At 43.0% G+C, this 17,412-nt stretch overlaps 1 protein-coding gene across 1 annotated transcript in view; it reads right to left on the bottom strand.

Annotated features, from left to right (window-relative positions):
• ERICH2 (glutamate rich 2) overlaps positions 1 to 17,412 on the bottom strand; it is a 255,391-nt gene that overhangs the window by 15,369 nt on the left and 222,610 nt on the right. Inside the window, exon 12 of the mRNA XM_069225316.1 lies at positions 4,943 to 5,014. Coding sequence (XP_069081417.1) covers positions 4,943 to 5,014 — 72 coding nt within the window. The remainder of the gene's footprint in view (positions 1 to 4,942; positions 5,015 to 17,412) is intronic.

Below are 17,412 nucleotides of genomic sequence, written 5' to 3'. Positions count from 1 at the left end.
TTCTTGATTGCTCATATCTTTAACTTTTTCTTCCAATATTTGTGCTTCCTTTATTGCTTCAGCCGCATCCATTTTGGCATACATAATCAGAATCAACATCATATTTCGTGAACAGATCATATTATTTTCTCCCCATTCTGATAGTAGCTCAGGTCTCATGTCTAAATGATTAGGAAGTGTGAAGATCCGCAATCCTCTTGGTACCCTACCAACCTCTATGTATTTCTCTAAAGCAATTACTTCCCAGCTTTTATTTATCTCCTTCCGATACAATTTCTCCAATTTGAAAAATATATCTTGTATAGTCATAGCAGTTTCTGTAGGTTTTGTAACATCTTCCAATTTCTCAGTTCCTTGTACCGTTGAAAATAATGTTGCAGGTTTAAGAGCACGTTTGGCTGCTCTCTCTTCCATTTTTTCTAAATGTCCTACTCTTCTCTGTACACAATAAAAAACAGAGAGAACCAGAAAAAAGAAGAAAGAAAAAGAAAAAGAAGAGAAAGAAAGAAGAAAAGAAAAAGAGAAACAGAACAGAAGGAGAAAAAAAGAAAAGAAAAAAAAGGAAGAAAAAGAGGAAGAAGAGAAACAGAAGAAAAGAGAAGCAAGAGCAGGAAGTAAGAAAAGAGCGAGATGACCCAAAACACAAATTTGAAGCAGGACGATAAAAAAGGGGTATAGAAAGGAAAAAGAGAGCACACGAAAGAAATACCTATACAATCAAGCGATTGGGCTAAAACTCATCAAGTTGTTATAGCTTGTTTTGTTTAGTTTCTGTGCACATGTCCTCGTGGCCTATATATAATAGGCTGCATTGATAATCTTTTTATGTATGTTCATTGTTTGTTGTACGTGTATATTTTTATCTTTTGGGGAATGCGGTTGCATCAATTCACAGTAAAGGGATATTTATTGAAAACACTCACCGCGTGTCTTGGCGTCCTCCGACTCCACACAAGCAGTGGAGTGCGCCGCCCGGCAACTTTGAGACCATTCTTGTTTGAAGATATATACACACATATTAGTAGTTGTTTGGGTTATATATATATATTAGTAGTTGTTTGGGTTCCTTGGGGGCCAAAATGCCCCCCAGGGAAACCCTACAACTACTAAAAAAAAAAAAAAAAAAATTGCCCCCACAGGGGGTCGCCCTGCCTCGCGGCGCGCTGACGTCACAAAGGGGCGGGTTGTGGGATCGGGGGGAGACACGGAAAAGCTTCTGTGTCTCCCGGGGATAAAACAAACAAAAAAATTAATCCTCGGGTGCAACGCACCCGAGGATTTATTAACCCCCTCCCTGGTGTCGGCCACTGGTCGTGACCCGCACCAGGGAGGTAGTGTGGGCGTCGGCACCAAAGCGGTTAAGTGAAAAGGTTCTGCATGCTAACTAAATACACTTTTGCCACTGTCATATTTTTACACTTTTGCAGCAAGATGTTTTTAAAAATGAAAATGTTTCTAAGGTGAAGCACAGGGCTCCCTAGTTACTTCCTTTCTTTAAGGCCAATTAAGGTTGAAATAAATGGTAGCCTGTCTATTTAATATTTTTTTTATTTTTAGAGCCTAATCGAGTAAACAGCAGCCCAGTGCCAATGTAGCCCAAGGGGTTGCATGTAAAGGTCAGGGGCCGCATGCGGTCCCCGGCCCGTACTTTGAGTATCCGTGATCTACAGTATGATCAACTCCTGCCTGCACAAATACCTAGGGCCATCCATCTTTCGGTCACAGTAAGACTTTAGAGGTGATTTAGAGTTTTCCGTAGAGGGTACTCCACTGCAACAGCAACGGAGTACCCTCTTCACCAAACTGAAGGTTGATGGAGAGGTTACCCTGTCACTGTTGAAATGGACTACTCTCTTCATCAAACTCTACATTTAGCCAAGGGAGATGGTGGGCAATGGATATTTGTGCAGCCATGAGTTGATCCTAGTGTAAAGAGTCACCAGTGAATATTTGGACACAAAAAATCTCTTGATAATGGCAGATTGGGGGAAAGGCAACCTCCCTTACACATTATAGTCCCTTTGGCAAGCTAAGACCTAACCTTAAGCGCAAAAGTGCAAACCGTTCAGTCTGCACTCTAATTCTGGCCGATGTGCAGGGTCGTTGGAATTACTCCGGGGGGAGGAAAAAACTATGCAGCAGAGTTGACCAAATTGTGTGGCAAAAAAAAAAAAAGCAAATTATGTAGAGTAATGCAGCACATTTGTGACAGTATTCCTTCATTATTCTAAGATGTTTACACAGTAATATTGTCTGGGCAAAGATTTCAACTTGTTAGTACTGGTTACCACCCAAATACAGTAATAAGGGATTAAAAGATGGTCCGTCACTTTGTGGAGGGCTTTCCGCTGTGAGCGGACTTCTTTTACTATTTCTTGATCCGAAAGAGCTAAAATAATTTTTTGTTAAAATCTGCAGACTATGCGGTATATGTTAGATTATGTTGCAAATGTGGCCAATCCATATGTATGTGGAAAATGCAGCATAATCTCATAATTCCAGTGGCCTTGTCTGCATGCAACTTATTATAGTGCCTTATTTGGAACTAGTGAGCAGTTTTGTACTTAAACTTGTGAACCGATTATTGAAGCACCATTTATTATACAGGACATCCATTACAAATTCCTACAGATGTAATGAAATCTCATGCTTTAGCGTTGGTGCTCACAGTGTGACAATCATTGTTAGCGCCTTCTCCCTTTCCCCCTAAAACCACCTTCTCCACAAAATCCCTAACTACCACGCTCCACCAATGCCCCATATCTCTTAAAAGACCTATCTCACATGCATTGCTTGTGTTTTATAAGGCTACTCATACCAGTGCAGGGTGTAAGAGCACTGTACATCACCCATACATTATACAAAGCCAATGAATCATGTGTGTAAATCAGTCCATAGTAAATATTACATAAGACAATGAAGACTACAAGGTGTAGGAGTCATATGTCACTGATCCTAGTAGACTATATTTTAAACATTTTGGTCTGGACAAGCACAAACTCTGGATTTAAAACATACCACAGCAATAGGCCTTATAGTAAGAATGTATCGAAATGCACCTTTTTAGCAACATTAGGATAATGAAAGACTGAGGGAAAAAAAACAATGTTCTAACAAGGCCAGACTAGTCGTGCCGGGCATCGGGCGTTTCCCTGGAAGGTTTCAATGGTGGGGCTCCACTTTTGTTACTGGGAAGCCAGTTTTGTAAGAGTGTAGCAGTTTCAAGAGCACTGCATGTTTGCGTTGCCCACATGAAATGCCTGTCTCTGACACTGAGCTGTTCATACCTCTTGGCTCCAGAGGTGAGAAAATGAAAACTAGCTTGCTCAGTTGAGATGTTTTCAAATTATCATTACTATCGGAGGGTCATTTCACTTGTTCTCATGAACTCAGTCTACACAAATACTTCAAATTTTTGTAAGAATTAGTCACATTAATCTATTCTAAACTCATAAGTGGCAGTGTATATATGTGTGTGCTTTGCTGTTTCTCCACAGACTTGCTCATTTCAGCCCTGCTGGGAGAAATTCTGGCTAACTGAGTCTTAATTCAGAGCCTTGTCATTGTACCTTTGTTAATAACCCCTTTCAGAGTTCGATAGGAGTGTTAAAAGATTTTATGACAGGCTACCTTTAAGGGACTTGTACATATTCATAGACACAGCAGATATACGTGGTATCAACCAAATAGTGTATAAAAGCACAAATTATTATGACATTTATTATTCTAGACTAGGGCATACTTTGGCTCTACGAATATCTCTAAACCACTACTGGGGAGTTCTTTTCAGACCTCATGATGATCAGAAATCAGAATGAGGAAAAATAGCCTTGTGTTTGAAGTTCTGTAAATGGCAGGCAAATCTCATGCATGTCAAAACATGCCTTCTGTTTGCAGGGCACTGAAAGTTAAAAAGAACAAAATAATACCTCAATCACGTTGGGAGCAGCGGCCGGGCACTAATTAAGTTGGAATCAATTAGTGCTTGATCCCGGTCCTACACGGAGCACCAGGAATGATGCCAGGCATGCCTTGACGAATTACAAGGCTATAAAGAAGAGTGCCACACAAACCAATAAACGGTGAGTGACAGGCGAGCTACAAGCCCTTTACTGAACACAGCAGTGTCTTGGATGCAAGACACATGAACTAGTGCATGCACTCGCAGGCTTGTTTGTCGTTCTGGGCAAGTTTTTGCCAGTCACAAGTCTTCTGTTTGCAGGGGACTGAAAGTTAAACAGAACAAAATACTACCTCGATCACGTCAGGAGTGGAGGACGGGAACTAAATTGAAATCAATGAGTGCTTGATCCATGCTCCACACAGAGGACCGGAAATGATGCCAGGCATTCCTTGATGAATTACGAGGCTGTAAAGAAGAATGCCACGGAAGCCAACAAATTGTGAGCAAAAGGCATGCTCCAAGCCCTTTACCGAATACAACAGTGCCTCCCACGTAAGACCCGTGTGCTAGCGCACGCACTTGCAGACTCATTCCTAAAAATGGAGATAAGCACGACATAGCAAAGCACATTCTTTGGCAGTGAATAGGCTGAAGGTTCACATAAATGTTGTCACCTGGATAGAGAACACAAATGAGCAAACATCTGTGAGAAATAGTTTCAAAATGAAAAATGGCACAAGTCTTGGATTGATGCAAATTACCAAGCATGTTGAGACTATGTCATGACATTTTTAAAGAATGGAAAAGGATTGAGGCAGCTGCATATTACAGTGTTTTAACAGGGCAACCTATGTCTGCATGTGGACTATTGACCAGTTTGTGTTTCTGAGGCCGACATTTTACTTCCGTAATGTATGTAAGGAAACCTATGGGGCTGTCCATCTTCAAATGAAGTCACTCCCTAAAATGGCTAAATACTGAGATCAAAACAAAGCAATTTCACAATGACATACTGTAGAATATTTTGTTAAAACTTACCCATAAGTAACTTTTCTTTTATCAGCGGGACAAAGTGCTGGGCTTCACTATTGTCTGGTTCATACAAAAGAACTAAAAATTGACAAGACACATTTACTGTTATTATAGCAAGCAAAAATTTAATGCATTGATTTGTTTGCTGCAATAGTACATCCATACTAAATCAAATATGGACAATTTGAAATATGTATCCAGCATGACAGCCCTACCATTCGTGATCATTGAGCATTAATTAGGTTTTTCTCAACTCACAAGGGGTAGAATGAATGGCACTGCTTATGTTATACAGTAGTATCTACTCATCACTGCAAAACTCCACGGTTATACTCTGGTATTTTAAAGGACTAACAGCGATGTAACTGTGTGCAAAAAAGCTTGCACGTACCATCATGTAGATAGGACATGTCAAAGAAAACAAATCTGTAACGGTAACAGTAGGCGCTGCAACTCCTTTAAAGGACTCAGGTAAGGTAAAAACTGAAATACTCTATATTGAAGACTTTAACAGCACATAACACCCCGTGAACGCCTGTGAGTAAGTAGGTATTTTTAAAAGGTAGAAGCTGGCCATTCTGCATGTTAGGCAAAGTCATATGTGTAGTGTACTAATTAGCTGACATGGTCATCTTCATGTGCGGCCAAGGAGAGGGTCTCTGATGGGATGTCACTATTTCAAAATCTCGCCAGCATTTTGCTAAATTTTAGATGCTCTTTAAGTGTTTGTATTTCGTTGAGAGGGTGCTTTGAGGGCCTAAGAGAGTTTCACTGTGAATGGCAGTGGTCTTATACTAATTTACAAACAAAAAGTATCTGTCACTTCTGCATAGTCAACCATGCAAAGCCATGACTTGACCGTGTATTTTTTTCACTACACATCTGAAAGGTGACTTGTGGGTTGAACTAGTGGACCCCAATACTTTCAAGGGCAATAATCACAAAATGTAGCTGCAGACATTATCAAAATTTGTGCAAATCCGATCCACGGGTTTTTGGGGGAGAGTTTGCTGACTGTAGGCATTCCAAAATATTTTTTCATCTGGAAATGTTTGCAATCTGAAGTCATTAACTGTTCAAATTATTTAAATTAAGGTATTTGCCACTTAACCTATTGATTATTCAGTTACCATGTATTGCTTAAAGTGGTAATAGTTAAAAATGATTGCTTGGCAATGATTATCATTTACAATGATTGAATCTAATGAGTAGTTTTGATACCTTTTCTAAACAGAATTAAGTGAGAACTATCATTTCTGCCCCAAGATGGGGCAAGTGCTTTATCTGGACTAAACTGTGGTAAAGACGAGATTTTGGTCACGGTTATCAGGTTACTGTTGCAGTAAATGACAACACAAAGTGCAGTCATTCATATCTTTGTCTGCAATTTAACCAAGGACACTGGCTTATTGCACTGGAACTATCTTTATTAAGCTCCACAATCATTCATGAGGAGCCTCAGTCAGGGTTAACACAAGCATGTGGATCTAGTCAGTTCTGATCTTCATAAGCACCTTGTTTAGTGAACAACCAGAAATAAAGTCATAAGGGGCATGATGCACGCTTGGTAGAAAGATTCACCTGCAGGAGAAGAGCATTTGGTGTTGAATCTGCGAGCAAAGACATATAACTCCGAACACACCCGGAGATTCAACTATCTCTCTGCGTTACTCAGCTTAATGTACCACCTGAGAGGATATGCATGAAAATCGGAAGTAAATTATTTCCAACTGGCGCTACACGTCAGACATATAGTTTATGCTATTGAGTTCAACAGAGTAATGGTAAATGTTAAAAACTGGATAGATGTAATCCATATCGTCTCAGAATGTTGTAATATACATGAACAGATTATTCTAGTTAAGCTGCACACAAGGATGTTTGTGTTAGGGTGAGCAACTCAGTCACTTCTGAGAAATATACGTTTGTAATTTATATTTGACATTTACTTCAGCAAATAATGGTCTATAGTACATTTAGACTAGAAATCACTTTAATGCAGTATGCAGGGCCCAACCAGGCCTCATGTAGCATTATAAACAACATTTAATTCCAGTGATGTGGACTTGTTGTTTAGAAATGCAGGAAATGGGCTATTATTCTTGATAGGGGTACCTTTACCAAGTTAATAAACAATCCTTGGTTTAGTCTCAATACAGTATCATGAGTAACTATGCTCAACCTCTGGAAGCTATCGTACAAGCAGCAGGCAATTTGAAGAGAAATGCATGTTAAGCTCATGCAGTGCCAACAATTTTTTAGTCGGGAAAATAACAAAATAAAACTTCCAAACCAATTGACGAATATAGAGAAAATGTTAAGATACTAAAAGACAAAAAAATGATCAGAGATAATACTTTTTCTAAAGCACACAGAAAACAAAGCATCAAAGCAAAAATTCTAATTCTGGTTGACCGGGAACCAAGTGTGATTTCTGCCAAAGGTGACGGAGTGCAGTTTGGCTACACTCGGTGAGTTACAGTGGAGAGATTTTTTAAATTGGGACTTAGGGGGTTATTCTCACTTTGGAGGAGTGTTAATCCGTCCCAAAAGTGACGGTAAAGTGACGGATATACCACCAGCCGTATTACGAGTTCCATAGGATATAATGGACTCGTAATACGGCTGGTGGTAAATCCGTCACTTTTCTGTCACTTTTGGGACGGATTAACACCTCCTCCAAAGTTAGAATAACCCCCTTAGTCTGTTTTGGAGCTCAAAGATTTCCAGCTGGGCAAGGACTAAAGCTGAAGCAAGCTCGGGTCTCTTGAAACCAGATACAGTGTCATCTGGCTTCAGCTGAAACTGTTCCTCTTGGCACCAAAAGCTCAGAGCAAGACCAAACTGGATTTCATAACTGCTGAGGTTGATCACTGCAGGGATAGATTTGCCATTTTACCCCAGTCTAAAGTTTTACCTGAAGACTTAGGGCCCAATTTAGAGTTTGATGGACAGGGTAATCTGCTACAAATGTAGTGGTGTACCCCGTCTACTAAACACTCAGTCCGGCATCTATTATAAATCAGGTAGGTCATCACGTTTCTGACAGCTGTGCCCTCAATGGCTCGACTATCGGAAACCTATACCAATGGTCTGCTGGAGAACGACCTGTTGGCGTAAGAACTTTAGACCACCCTAATTAGAGCAGACACAGAGATCACTGCAGGGCAGGCAGTGATCTGTAGATATGGCAGGTGGTAGTCTGTCAGGATGGCAGGTTCTAAATATTTACCATTGGGCAATCTATAGCCAGGCAGGGCTCCAGGATGCCAGATACTTTCACCACAATGTTTCGCTAACCAGTCTTCAAAGCCACAAAAAGCTCTGAGCAGGATACACCTGGTTTTCATGACCACAGAGGTTACACGTTCTCTGGGGAACACTCAGCACTTTGTCCTTGCTCAATTTTACGTGAGTATTGGATCCACAGTTGATGCATACACAGGTTTAAGGAAAGCTTGAAAGGAAATGTTTTATAGATTATCCCAGGCCTTGAAAGAAGGAAACAAATCACTAATCATATACTGACTTAGGTTATTACAATTTAAGAGCGCTAGTGTAATAACATAAGAGTAATATGGGCAAACATATTTATTCAATTGGTTCTTTATTTATTTAAGAACGTTAATGAACTGGGATATTTATGCATACCTTTATTAACTGTAATTATTAAATTATGTCTGTTGCTTGATTCAGCATTCATTATTTAGTTCTGATGATACTTCTACAGCTACTACAGCGTGAAAAAGCAAAGGTAACTCTGCACGACTTCCATTATAGCTTGGAATTATCTTAGAGGCAGATGGAAGCAGTTATTTAGGAAAATCAGCATTTCGAGGACTTTACATTGACCCAAGATATGCACAGAAATAAATCTACAGTATAGTGTATTGTATATGGAAAGGGTTGAGGCCCACATAGCCTAACATAAGCTGAGTGAGACCCCAGCTTCTGGTAAATTATATCCACAGCACTAAATACATAATAAAGTGAAATGTTGCACGCAGCACTGTAATGTAGGTTTCTGAGGCAAACCGAGACATCTGCAGAGACTAGAGACCTGTAGTAATGAAGACATGTTGCAGTCACCTCTCAGGTGTGCAAGCATGTGGCTAGCATCATAATGAGCTTGTTAGAACAGTAGAAGAAAGGTTTACTAGGTGCATAAATGACGAGATCTACAGAGAACTAGTTTTTTTCTCTTAGAAATCAGTATGCTGCTTCATTCTCATTCATGTACTCACACCAAGGAAAAAGTATGCGTTATCATAGGTACCAACATGGCACCAAATAAAAATCTTTGCAAATATGTAACTGAGAAGCTAGTTTATGTGGTCATTTGAAGAAAGCAGATGGAGCATATGAGTGGAGACCATGGTGAGATACAGATCTACATGGACAGTGAGAGAAACAGGGAACATAATTGCAGAAAAATCACGAGTGCCTGAAGTCCGAATTTTCACGATGCAAGGTGAATTCCCTAATAAAGAAACTGATTTTGTAGACATACCTAATAAAACTAAAGGACAGACTCCTGCAGAAACTGGGCTGTTGATGGAATTTTTATGGAAGAACTAAAGGCGAGATTTTAGCTTTCTCCTTGTTAAATGAAAAACGCAACAACCACAAACACTCGTTGGCACACGTATATAAACAAACAAGTTACTTACCTTCGGTAATGCTTTTTCTGGTGGATACAGTAGCTACCTGTGGATTCCTCACCTTCTGAATTCTCCCAATGTGCCAGCATGCGACTGAAACTTTCTTCCCAGCTCTTCATGTTGACGAGGACGTGACAATTGCACGGCTCCGCATGTGACTCCATCTGACGTCATTGTGGCAATAAGAAGTCTTCACCGGCATGCTGATGTCAGTTTCACCATTTTTTACGTGCCTTTGTGGCGAACAGGTGAAATCAGACTTCACAATAACAATATATATACCAATCTAAATACAAATATAAACCACAATATTTGTTTATGTAAATACACCAAAAACGAATTTACATATATAATAAAAGAAGTCTTGGTATGACCAGACAGGCAACGGGGAGGCGGGTGGGACTTTGAGGAATCCACAGGTAGCTACTATATTCACCAGAAAAAGCGTTAACGAAGGTAAGCAACTTGTTCTTCTGATGGACACAACTACCTATGGATTTCTCACCTTATGAATAGAGTCCCAAAGCAGTCCCGCACTCGGAGGTGGGTGCCTGGCCGGTCACACCAAGAAATCCTGCAACACAGAATGTGCAAAATGGCCATCCCTCTGAATCCAAGCGCTAATGCTTTGCAAAAGTGTGGAGGGAAGCCCAAGTTGCCTTACAAATATCCACACCTGACACACCTCTAGCCAAGGCCAAAGTTGTAGACTTAGCCCAGTGGAATGGGCCCTAATACCCTCAGGAGGAACCTTCTTTGCCAGAGAATAACAAACCTTTATGCAAAGAATGACACCTGGAAAGGGTTCTTTTTTGGACGGCTTTGCCCTTCATCTTGCCCACATATCCAACGAAGAGTTGATCATCAATACTAAAGTCTTTTGTCCTTTGAATGTAAAAACTCAAAGTCCTTCTTGGATCAAGGTGATAAAGTCTTTCGTCCTCCTTTGAAGGATGGGGAAGAGGGTAAAAGGAAGGCAGCGTAATAGATTGCTCCATATGAAAGTGAGTAACAACCTTGGGAAGGAAAGCAATCCTGGATTTCAGCCCCACCTTGTCAGCATGAAAGGAGGTAAAAGGAGGTTTCACATTAAGAGCCTGGAGTTCACTCACACGCCTAGCAGACGTGATGGCTGTAAGAAAACCTGTTTTTAAAACGAAAAATCTCAATGGCCAAGAATGCATAGGCTCAAATGGTGAACCCATTAAAAACGTAAGAACCAAATTCAAATCCCACTGAGGCATGGGAAACGGAGTGGGAGGAAACTTGTTAGTCAGGCCTCCCAAAAACCAAACAACTGTAGGAGACTTGAATAAGGAAGGTTGATCAGGAAGCCACAGAAAGGCCGACAACGCTGATAAATAACTCTTCACAGTCGCAACTGCACAACCCTTCTGTGCCAAGGAAAGGGCAAAACATCAGAAATTGGGCCTTTAAGGGATCAATTTGCACCTCTCCAAACCAAGCAATAAATTTCGCCCATTTATTGACATAGACAGTTTTGGTGAAGTGTCGCCTGGCCGATAAGATAACATCCACCACTTCTGGAGGGAGAGAAAAAGAACGCATATTGCCCTGTTAAATCTCCAGGCATGTAGGTGCAAGCTCTGGAGGTGGGGGTGTAGAACCTGCCCCTATGACTGCAAGAGGAGGTCTGCCCTGTGAGGGAGATGGAGCGGACGGCACAGTGAAAGTTGAGGAAGGTCTGGGTACCACAACCCTTCTTGGCCAATCCAGAGCTATTAAAATGACTTGATCCCGATCTTGACGAATCTTCCTCAGAAACCAAGGAATCAAGGGTATGGGGGGAAACATGTAAAGTTACTGGTCGCACCAAGACATCTAAAACGTGTTCCTCAATGCTTCTTGCACTGGATAATGGAGGCTGCAGAACGACGGGCAGTGCGCATTCTCCTAAGTGGCAAACAGGTCTATCTGTGGAAAACATCCAGAAGATGTGAAGAACAAAGTCCAGATGGAGACGCCACTCGTGATCAACCAAGAAATGCAGAATTTGACTGTCCGCACGTACGTTGAGAACCCAGGCCAGATGCCTTGCTACTATGCAAATCCGATGGTCCTGTGCCCAGGACCAGAGCCGCAGAGCCTCTCTGCAGAGAAGGTACGACCCACTCCTCCCTGCTTGTTGATGTACCACATCGCAGTAGTGTTGTCCGTCAAGACTTGAACTGACAGACCACGAAGGGACAGGAGGAAGGCCTTGAGAGCCGGACGTATCACCCGTAACTCTAACAGATTGATGAGAAACATCTGTTCCACTGGAGACCAATGACCTTTGACCTCCAGGTCTCCCAGAGGAACTCCCCACCCTAGAGTGGAAGCATCCTTTATGACGGTGGCCACCGGAGGTGGGAGGCAAAACGGCCTTCCTTGGGAAAGGTTGCCATCCACAGCCCACTGTCGTAGATCCGCTGCAGCATCTCTGGAGATCATTATTGACTCTTCGAGATCCCCTTTGTGTTGAAACCACTGCTTGCGGAGGCACCATTGGAGAGCCCTCATGTGCCAACGTGCATGAGTGACCAACAGAATACAAGAAGCAAACAGACCGAGCAGACATAGGACCTTGAGGACTGGAACAACTGCTCCATTTTGAAACACTGGAATCAACGCCTGAATGTCCTGAATCTGCTGAGGCGGCAAATAGGCCTGATTCAATGTGATATCCAGTACCGCCCCTATGAACAGGGTGCGCTGAGAGGGTTCCAGGTGAGTCTTGGGCACATTTACCATAAGGTCCAGGTTACCTTGTTGTCACTTGTAAGTGATGCAACACAAGCTCTGGGGACTTGGCTCTTATCAGCCAATCATTCAGGTAAGGAAATACAGATATTCCCTTCCTTTTGTGGTCCGCTGCAACCACCCCCATCACCTTCGTGAAGACTTGCGGTGTGGAAGTAAGACCAAAAGGAAGGATCGCAAACTGGTAGTGTCGGACCCTACCACAAACCGGCAATACTTCCTGTGCAACTTGAGAAAGGGGATATGAAAACAAGCATCCTGCAAGTCGACAGACACCATCCAGTCTTCCTTGTTCAACGCCAGAAGCACCTGTGCTAGAGTCAGCATTTTGAATCTCTCCTGTTTGAGGAACCAATTCAAAATCCTCAGGTCTAGGATAGGCCTCAATCGACCATCTTTCTTGGGAATCAGGAAATACCTTGAATAGCATCCCTGACCCCTTTCCTGCTCTGGGACCAACTCCACTGCACCCTTTAACAAAAGGACTTGCACCTCCTGCTGAAGCAACAGGAGATGATCTTCTGAACAAAACGAATGACGGGGAGGGATGAGAGGGGGAAACTCCCGAAAAGGAAGGGCATAACCTTTCCCCACAATATTTAGTACCCAAGAGTCCGATGTGACTAACTCCCACTCGTGGAGAAAATGAAATATCCTGCCCCCTACTGGAGAAGCATGATCCAAGATGGATAGAAAACTAGGGTTGCTTTCCTTGCTGGGTTCCTCCAGAACAAAAGGATGAGGCAGGATGCTGCTGGGTGGCTCCTCATGTACTAACCCTCCCCTGCCCTCTAAAAGACTTATAGAGAGGGTTGGCAGGCTGTTGAGTGCTGGACTGTGGCCTTCTACAATAAGAGGATCCACTGCCAAACCCCTTAAATCTCCAAAAGGACCTAAAAGGTGTAGATGCTGACGCCTGCAGCCCTAAGGATCTTGAGGTAGCGCTGCTGTCTTTAAAATGTTCCAAAGCAGTCGCCCTTGGACCCAAACAACTTTTCGCCATCAAACGGAAGGTCTAACAAAGTTGTTTGAACGTCCGTGGAAAAGCCAGAAGACCTGAGCCACGCATGCCTCCCGGTCGACACCTAAGTGTCCATTGCCCTGGTCACTGAATCCAATGTATCCAGACCTGACTGGATAATCTGTTTGGCTGCCACTTGAGTGTCCAAAAGGAGCTCATCAAACTGCCCCTGCATATCCTGAGGCAAGCTCAGCACTACAGCTCTTGCCGTGTCCGTCAGGGCACGAACATACCTCCCCAGCACACAAGTAGCATTAACCAATTTCAGGGTCATACTACATGAGGAGAAACTTTTCTTGGCTGCTTGCTCCATTCTCTTGGACTCCCTGTCCGATGGAGTAGCAGAAATGAGCCAGGTGCAGATCGGGCAGAACAAGAAGCTTGGACCCCCAAGCTCTCAGGTGTCGGATGTTGAGATAAAAATTGAGGATCACCAGGATTACCCTTTACCACAGTCCTGGAAACCGCTGGAGTCGTGACAGGTTTTCACCAAATGTCTAAAATAGGCTCAGTAACAGCATCATTAAAAGGGATTAGGGGCTCCGCAGAAGTAGAGGAAGGATGCAACACCTCCGTCAAGATGTTTGTCTTCACTTCCGAAGTTGGTAACAGAAGTTCCAAAAATTCAGCAGCCTTCCTTATGACAGTGTGATAGGAAGCTGCCTCCTCTGTAAATTGACCCAGGGATGAAAGATTCCCACTTAGGGGAGGTATCCAGTCCACTTGCAGAGTCCAGACCCTGAAATTCCTCCATAGGCTCAGGAATCCCTCCTTCCTCTAACAACTGTTGATGGTATTCCTGCTTCTCCAAGAGCCTCAAGGCTCTCCTCCTTGATCTCAATCTGGCCTCCAATCTTGGCATCGACAGAAAGTTATCCAATGTCGACGACGCCGGCTTCAAGGTAGATGGACATGATGGAGGAGGTGGTGGAGTTACACTGCGTCCCGACCGGGACCCATCCGGCGATGGTATTGACTCCATCGGCAGCACCATCATCTGAGGCGACTATGTAATCGGCGCTGAACCAGCACCCTTAACCAGATAGAAGGCACAAACAGAGCCGGCTTGTACGCAGCTGGCGAACCCAAAGGCAACGATAATGGACCCGTGGGACCAGCCGGTGCACCAGCAGGGGCCATAGCCTTGTTGAAAATGCTAAACATAGCTAAAAGGAAAGCTGACAGATCTGCTCCCGGAGTCAGGAAGGCAGGAAACTTCTGGTCATCTTGAGGCGCTTGGGTCAGATCCGAAACTTGCGCCACCGGCTCCTGAGCCAACACGGGTGAAAAGTGAGTTGGAGGACTCGCCAGGGACTAGACTACCTTAATCAATGATGGCCCAGGAGAAGCCTGTGGACTCTGAGGCTGGGGAGTACTAGTTGGACTGACCTCCCACGCCGTACGATATCATCTTGGAGGGGACAGAGACCGATCTCTGGAAGAACGGCTCAAGAATCGTGCCGTCGCAGCTTTTTATGAGAGCTCGATGACTTGTGAGAAGAAGCGTCCCTCGCCATAGATCTTCGATGACCCTTGTGTCCCCTCTTAGCTTTCGCTAAGAAGAGCATAGCCTCTATTTCTTTTAAGGCCTTCAGGTTCACCCTTTGGCAAGACACACACCCTTCCACGTCGTCTTCTGAACTTAGACACCACAAGCAGTCTTCATGAGGGTTCACGACCCCCGCATTCACGACAAGGCTTAAAACCCGATTTCTTTGGTGGCGACATTGCAACAAGTACAACAAGACACTTTCAAAACAGTAGCTGTTCGAGAGCCAGGAAAAAAACATTTGCGTCAAAGGCTCGGAAAAAAGGGAACTGACATCAGCACGCCGGTGAGGACTTCTTATTGCCACGATGACGTCAGATGGAGCCACATGCAGAGCTGTGCAATTGTGACGTCCTCGTAGACGTGAAGAGCTGGGAAGAAAGTTTCAGTTGGATGCTGGTGCATTGGGAGAGTTCATAAGGTGAGGAATCCACATGTAGTTTTATCCATCAGAAAGCGCCATTTTTCAAAAGCACCATCTAAACTATTTACAAAACGGGATACAAACAGTTTATCAAAGCCAGCACACAGAAAGTTCTCTTCATCTTCCATTTGTACTTTTCTTTGCTGTATAGCAGCTGTATATGTGCTTCTCATTTATTTATATTTGCCTGTCGTATTTTGTTATTCTTAGTACTAGTCATTGTTTAAGCATTCTAACAACACTGCGGTTTCATGTTTCCAAACCTTATCAGGCATTCCCCTGGACTGAGTAATGGTTAATTCCCCAGGTAGGAGAAAGTGTTGCAGGTTTGCGTGGACGTGGGAAAAACAGGTGTGAAATGACCACTCCCTGTGGCGGGTGCAGTTGTGTCTTGTGCTGTTTAGTCACTTGTATAGTTCCACCTTGAACCAGACATTTTGTAATTTCAATTGGCATGGCATTCACGAACAGCCTTCTGTTTACCTTTTCCCAGGTTCTTAAATGTGCTACAATTGCAGGGCAGGCAACCTGAGATGCTGGTATGCTCAGTCTCCATATTAGCTTAGCATTTTATCTTCTCAGGATTCCAACTCTGTTTGGTCAGGGGCTCAGACGTAGGCCTAGCTTGTGATGGAAATTGGGAGAATAGGACAGTGGGAACTAAAAAGATAAAGACAACACAAGACCACTGACTGTGTCAACAAGATGTTGACTTTCTGGGGAATATCACATTCTTCCAAGGCACAGATGGTAATGATCTTCAAGGCACAGGGGGTAGTGAAAGTATATAAGGCTACGTCAACATGGAGTACAACCTAGTTGTTGTGGCTTTCCGCTTCGTCAGTTCCCAGTTTGCAACCAATTATTAGCTACACAGGTTTTCTTTTTCTTTATTCCTTCCCTTGCATAAGGTTCCCTCTATTTCATAATACCTGTGTATATTGGTTGCACTCAATACCCTTGGGTATCTTCTACTGCTTACCTCCTACAGCTGCTCGCCTGGCTTGCTGTGGCATCCTGGGGCTGTCGTCTGGTATCTTGGTTGGCCAGAGAGGCTGCATGTAAACATTTGCTGCCAAAATGTGTGAGTTTACTTTGTTCATACGTTTAACTAGTTTCACCAGGCTTATATCATGTACTTACCTGTGGAGTTTTGTTTGCTCTACAGCCAGTGCAGGGAAGTACCATTCCAGCCATATGCTGTACCCAGTCTATGACGATCTTCCTGGGATTGAGGTCGAGCCCAGTGTTTCTCTCTCTCACTCACCTTCCTTGTTTAATCCCCTTCACTACCACACATGCATTATTCAACTTTCCAGCTGTATAGGTGTTCAAGGATGGGAGGGACTTCTAGTGGACCTACTTAACAGGAACCTGGGAGACAGGGGACACATTTTAAAGAGCAGAAGATAATTTTCTTTCTTGATGGAATTGCAGCTGAGAAGCAAGATGTCCCAGAATTGGCACCCATCTTAACGGTGTCAAAAAAACATTAGCAAGAGTGGTGTCAAAGAAACATTAGCAAGAGTGTTATTTTGATTATCCTATTTTGTTGTTCTAAAGGCTGATATTTTGGTAGACTACGTTTCTGAGATAGTCTCATGGTGCAGTCTTCTTTCAGAGAAGCAGAACAGAAATAGATACAGAGTCCTGGCTTGGAAGCAGACTGATGATTCTAGATATGGTTGGCAGTTTTCAATGAAGAATAAAAACAAGTAGAACATATTGATGACTTCCTAAGAGATGCTGTTTCTGGATCACTTGTTTACAACGTGATTTGTAGTCTATTTCCCCATTTGTTTAAGGAAATGTGGTTGTTCTTCAGATGTGACAATGTGTTTATATGTGGCAGCTTTGTTTGCATTAAAGAATGAAAATCCACAAGTCTTGCTCTGTGACCTTCTTTGCAGGCCCGGTTTGCATTCTGAAGGACAAGTAGTAAGACAAGACCGAAACTGTAGGGCATATCCCCATACAGTATTCCTGTACACATCAATCCAATTAAATCCACTGCAGAAACAATGGCAGTCTTCCCCCTACAAGTGACCAATGAAAGGA

The sequence above is a fragment of the Pleurodeles waltl genome, chromosome 3_1 (genome assembly GCF_031143425.1).
Source record: "Pleurodeles waltl isolate 20211129_DDA chromosome 3_1, aPleWal1.hap1.20221129, whole genome shotgun sequence".
Lineage (NCBI taxonomy): Eukaryota > Metazoa > Chordata > Amphibia > Caudata > Salamandridae > Pleurodeles > Pleurodeles waltl.
This window is presented reverse-complemented; position numbering and strand designations above follow the sequence as displayed.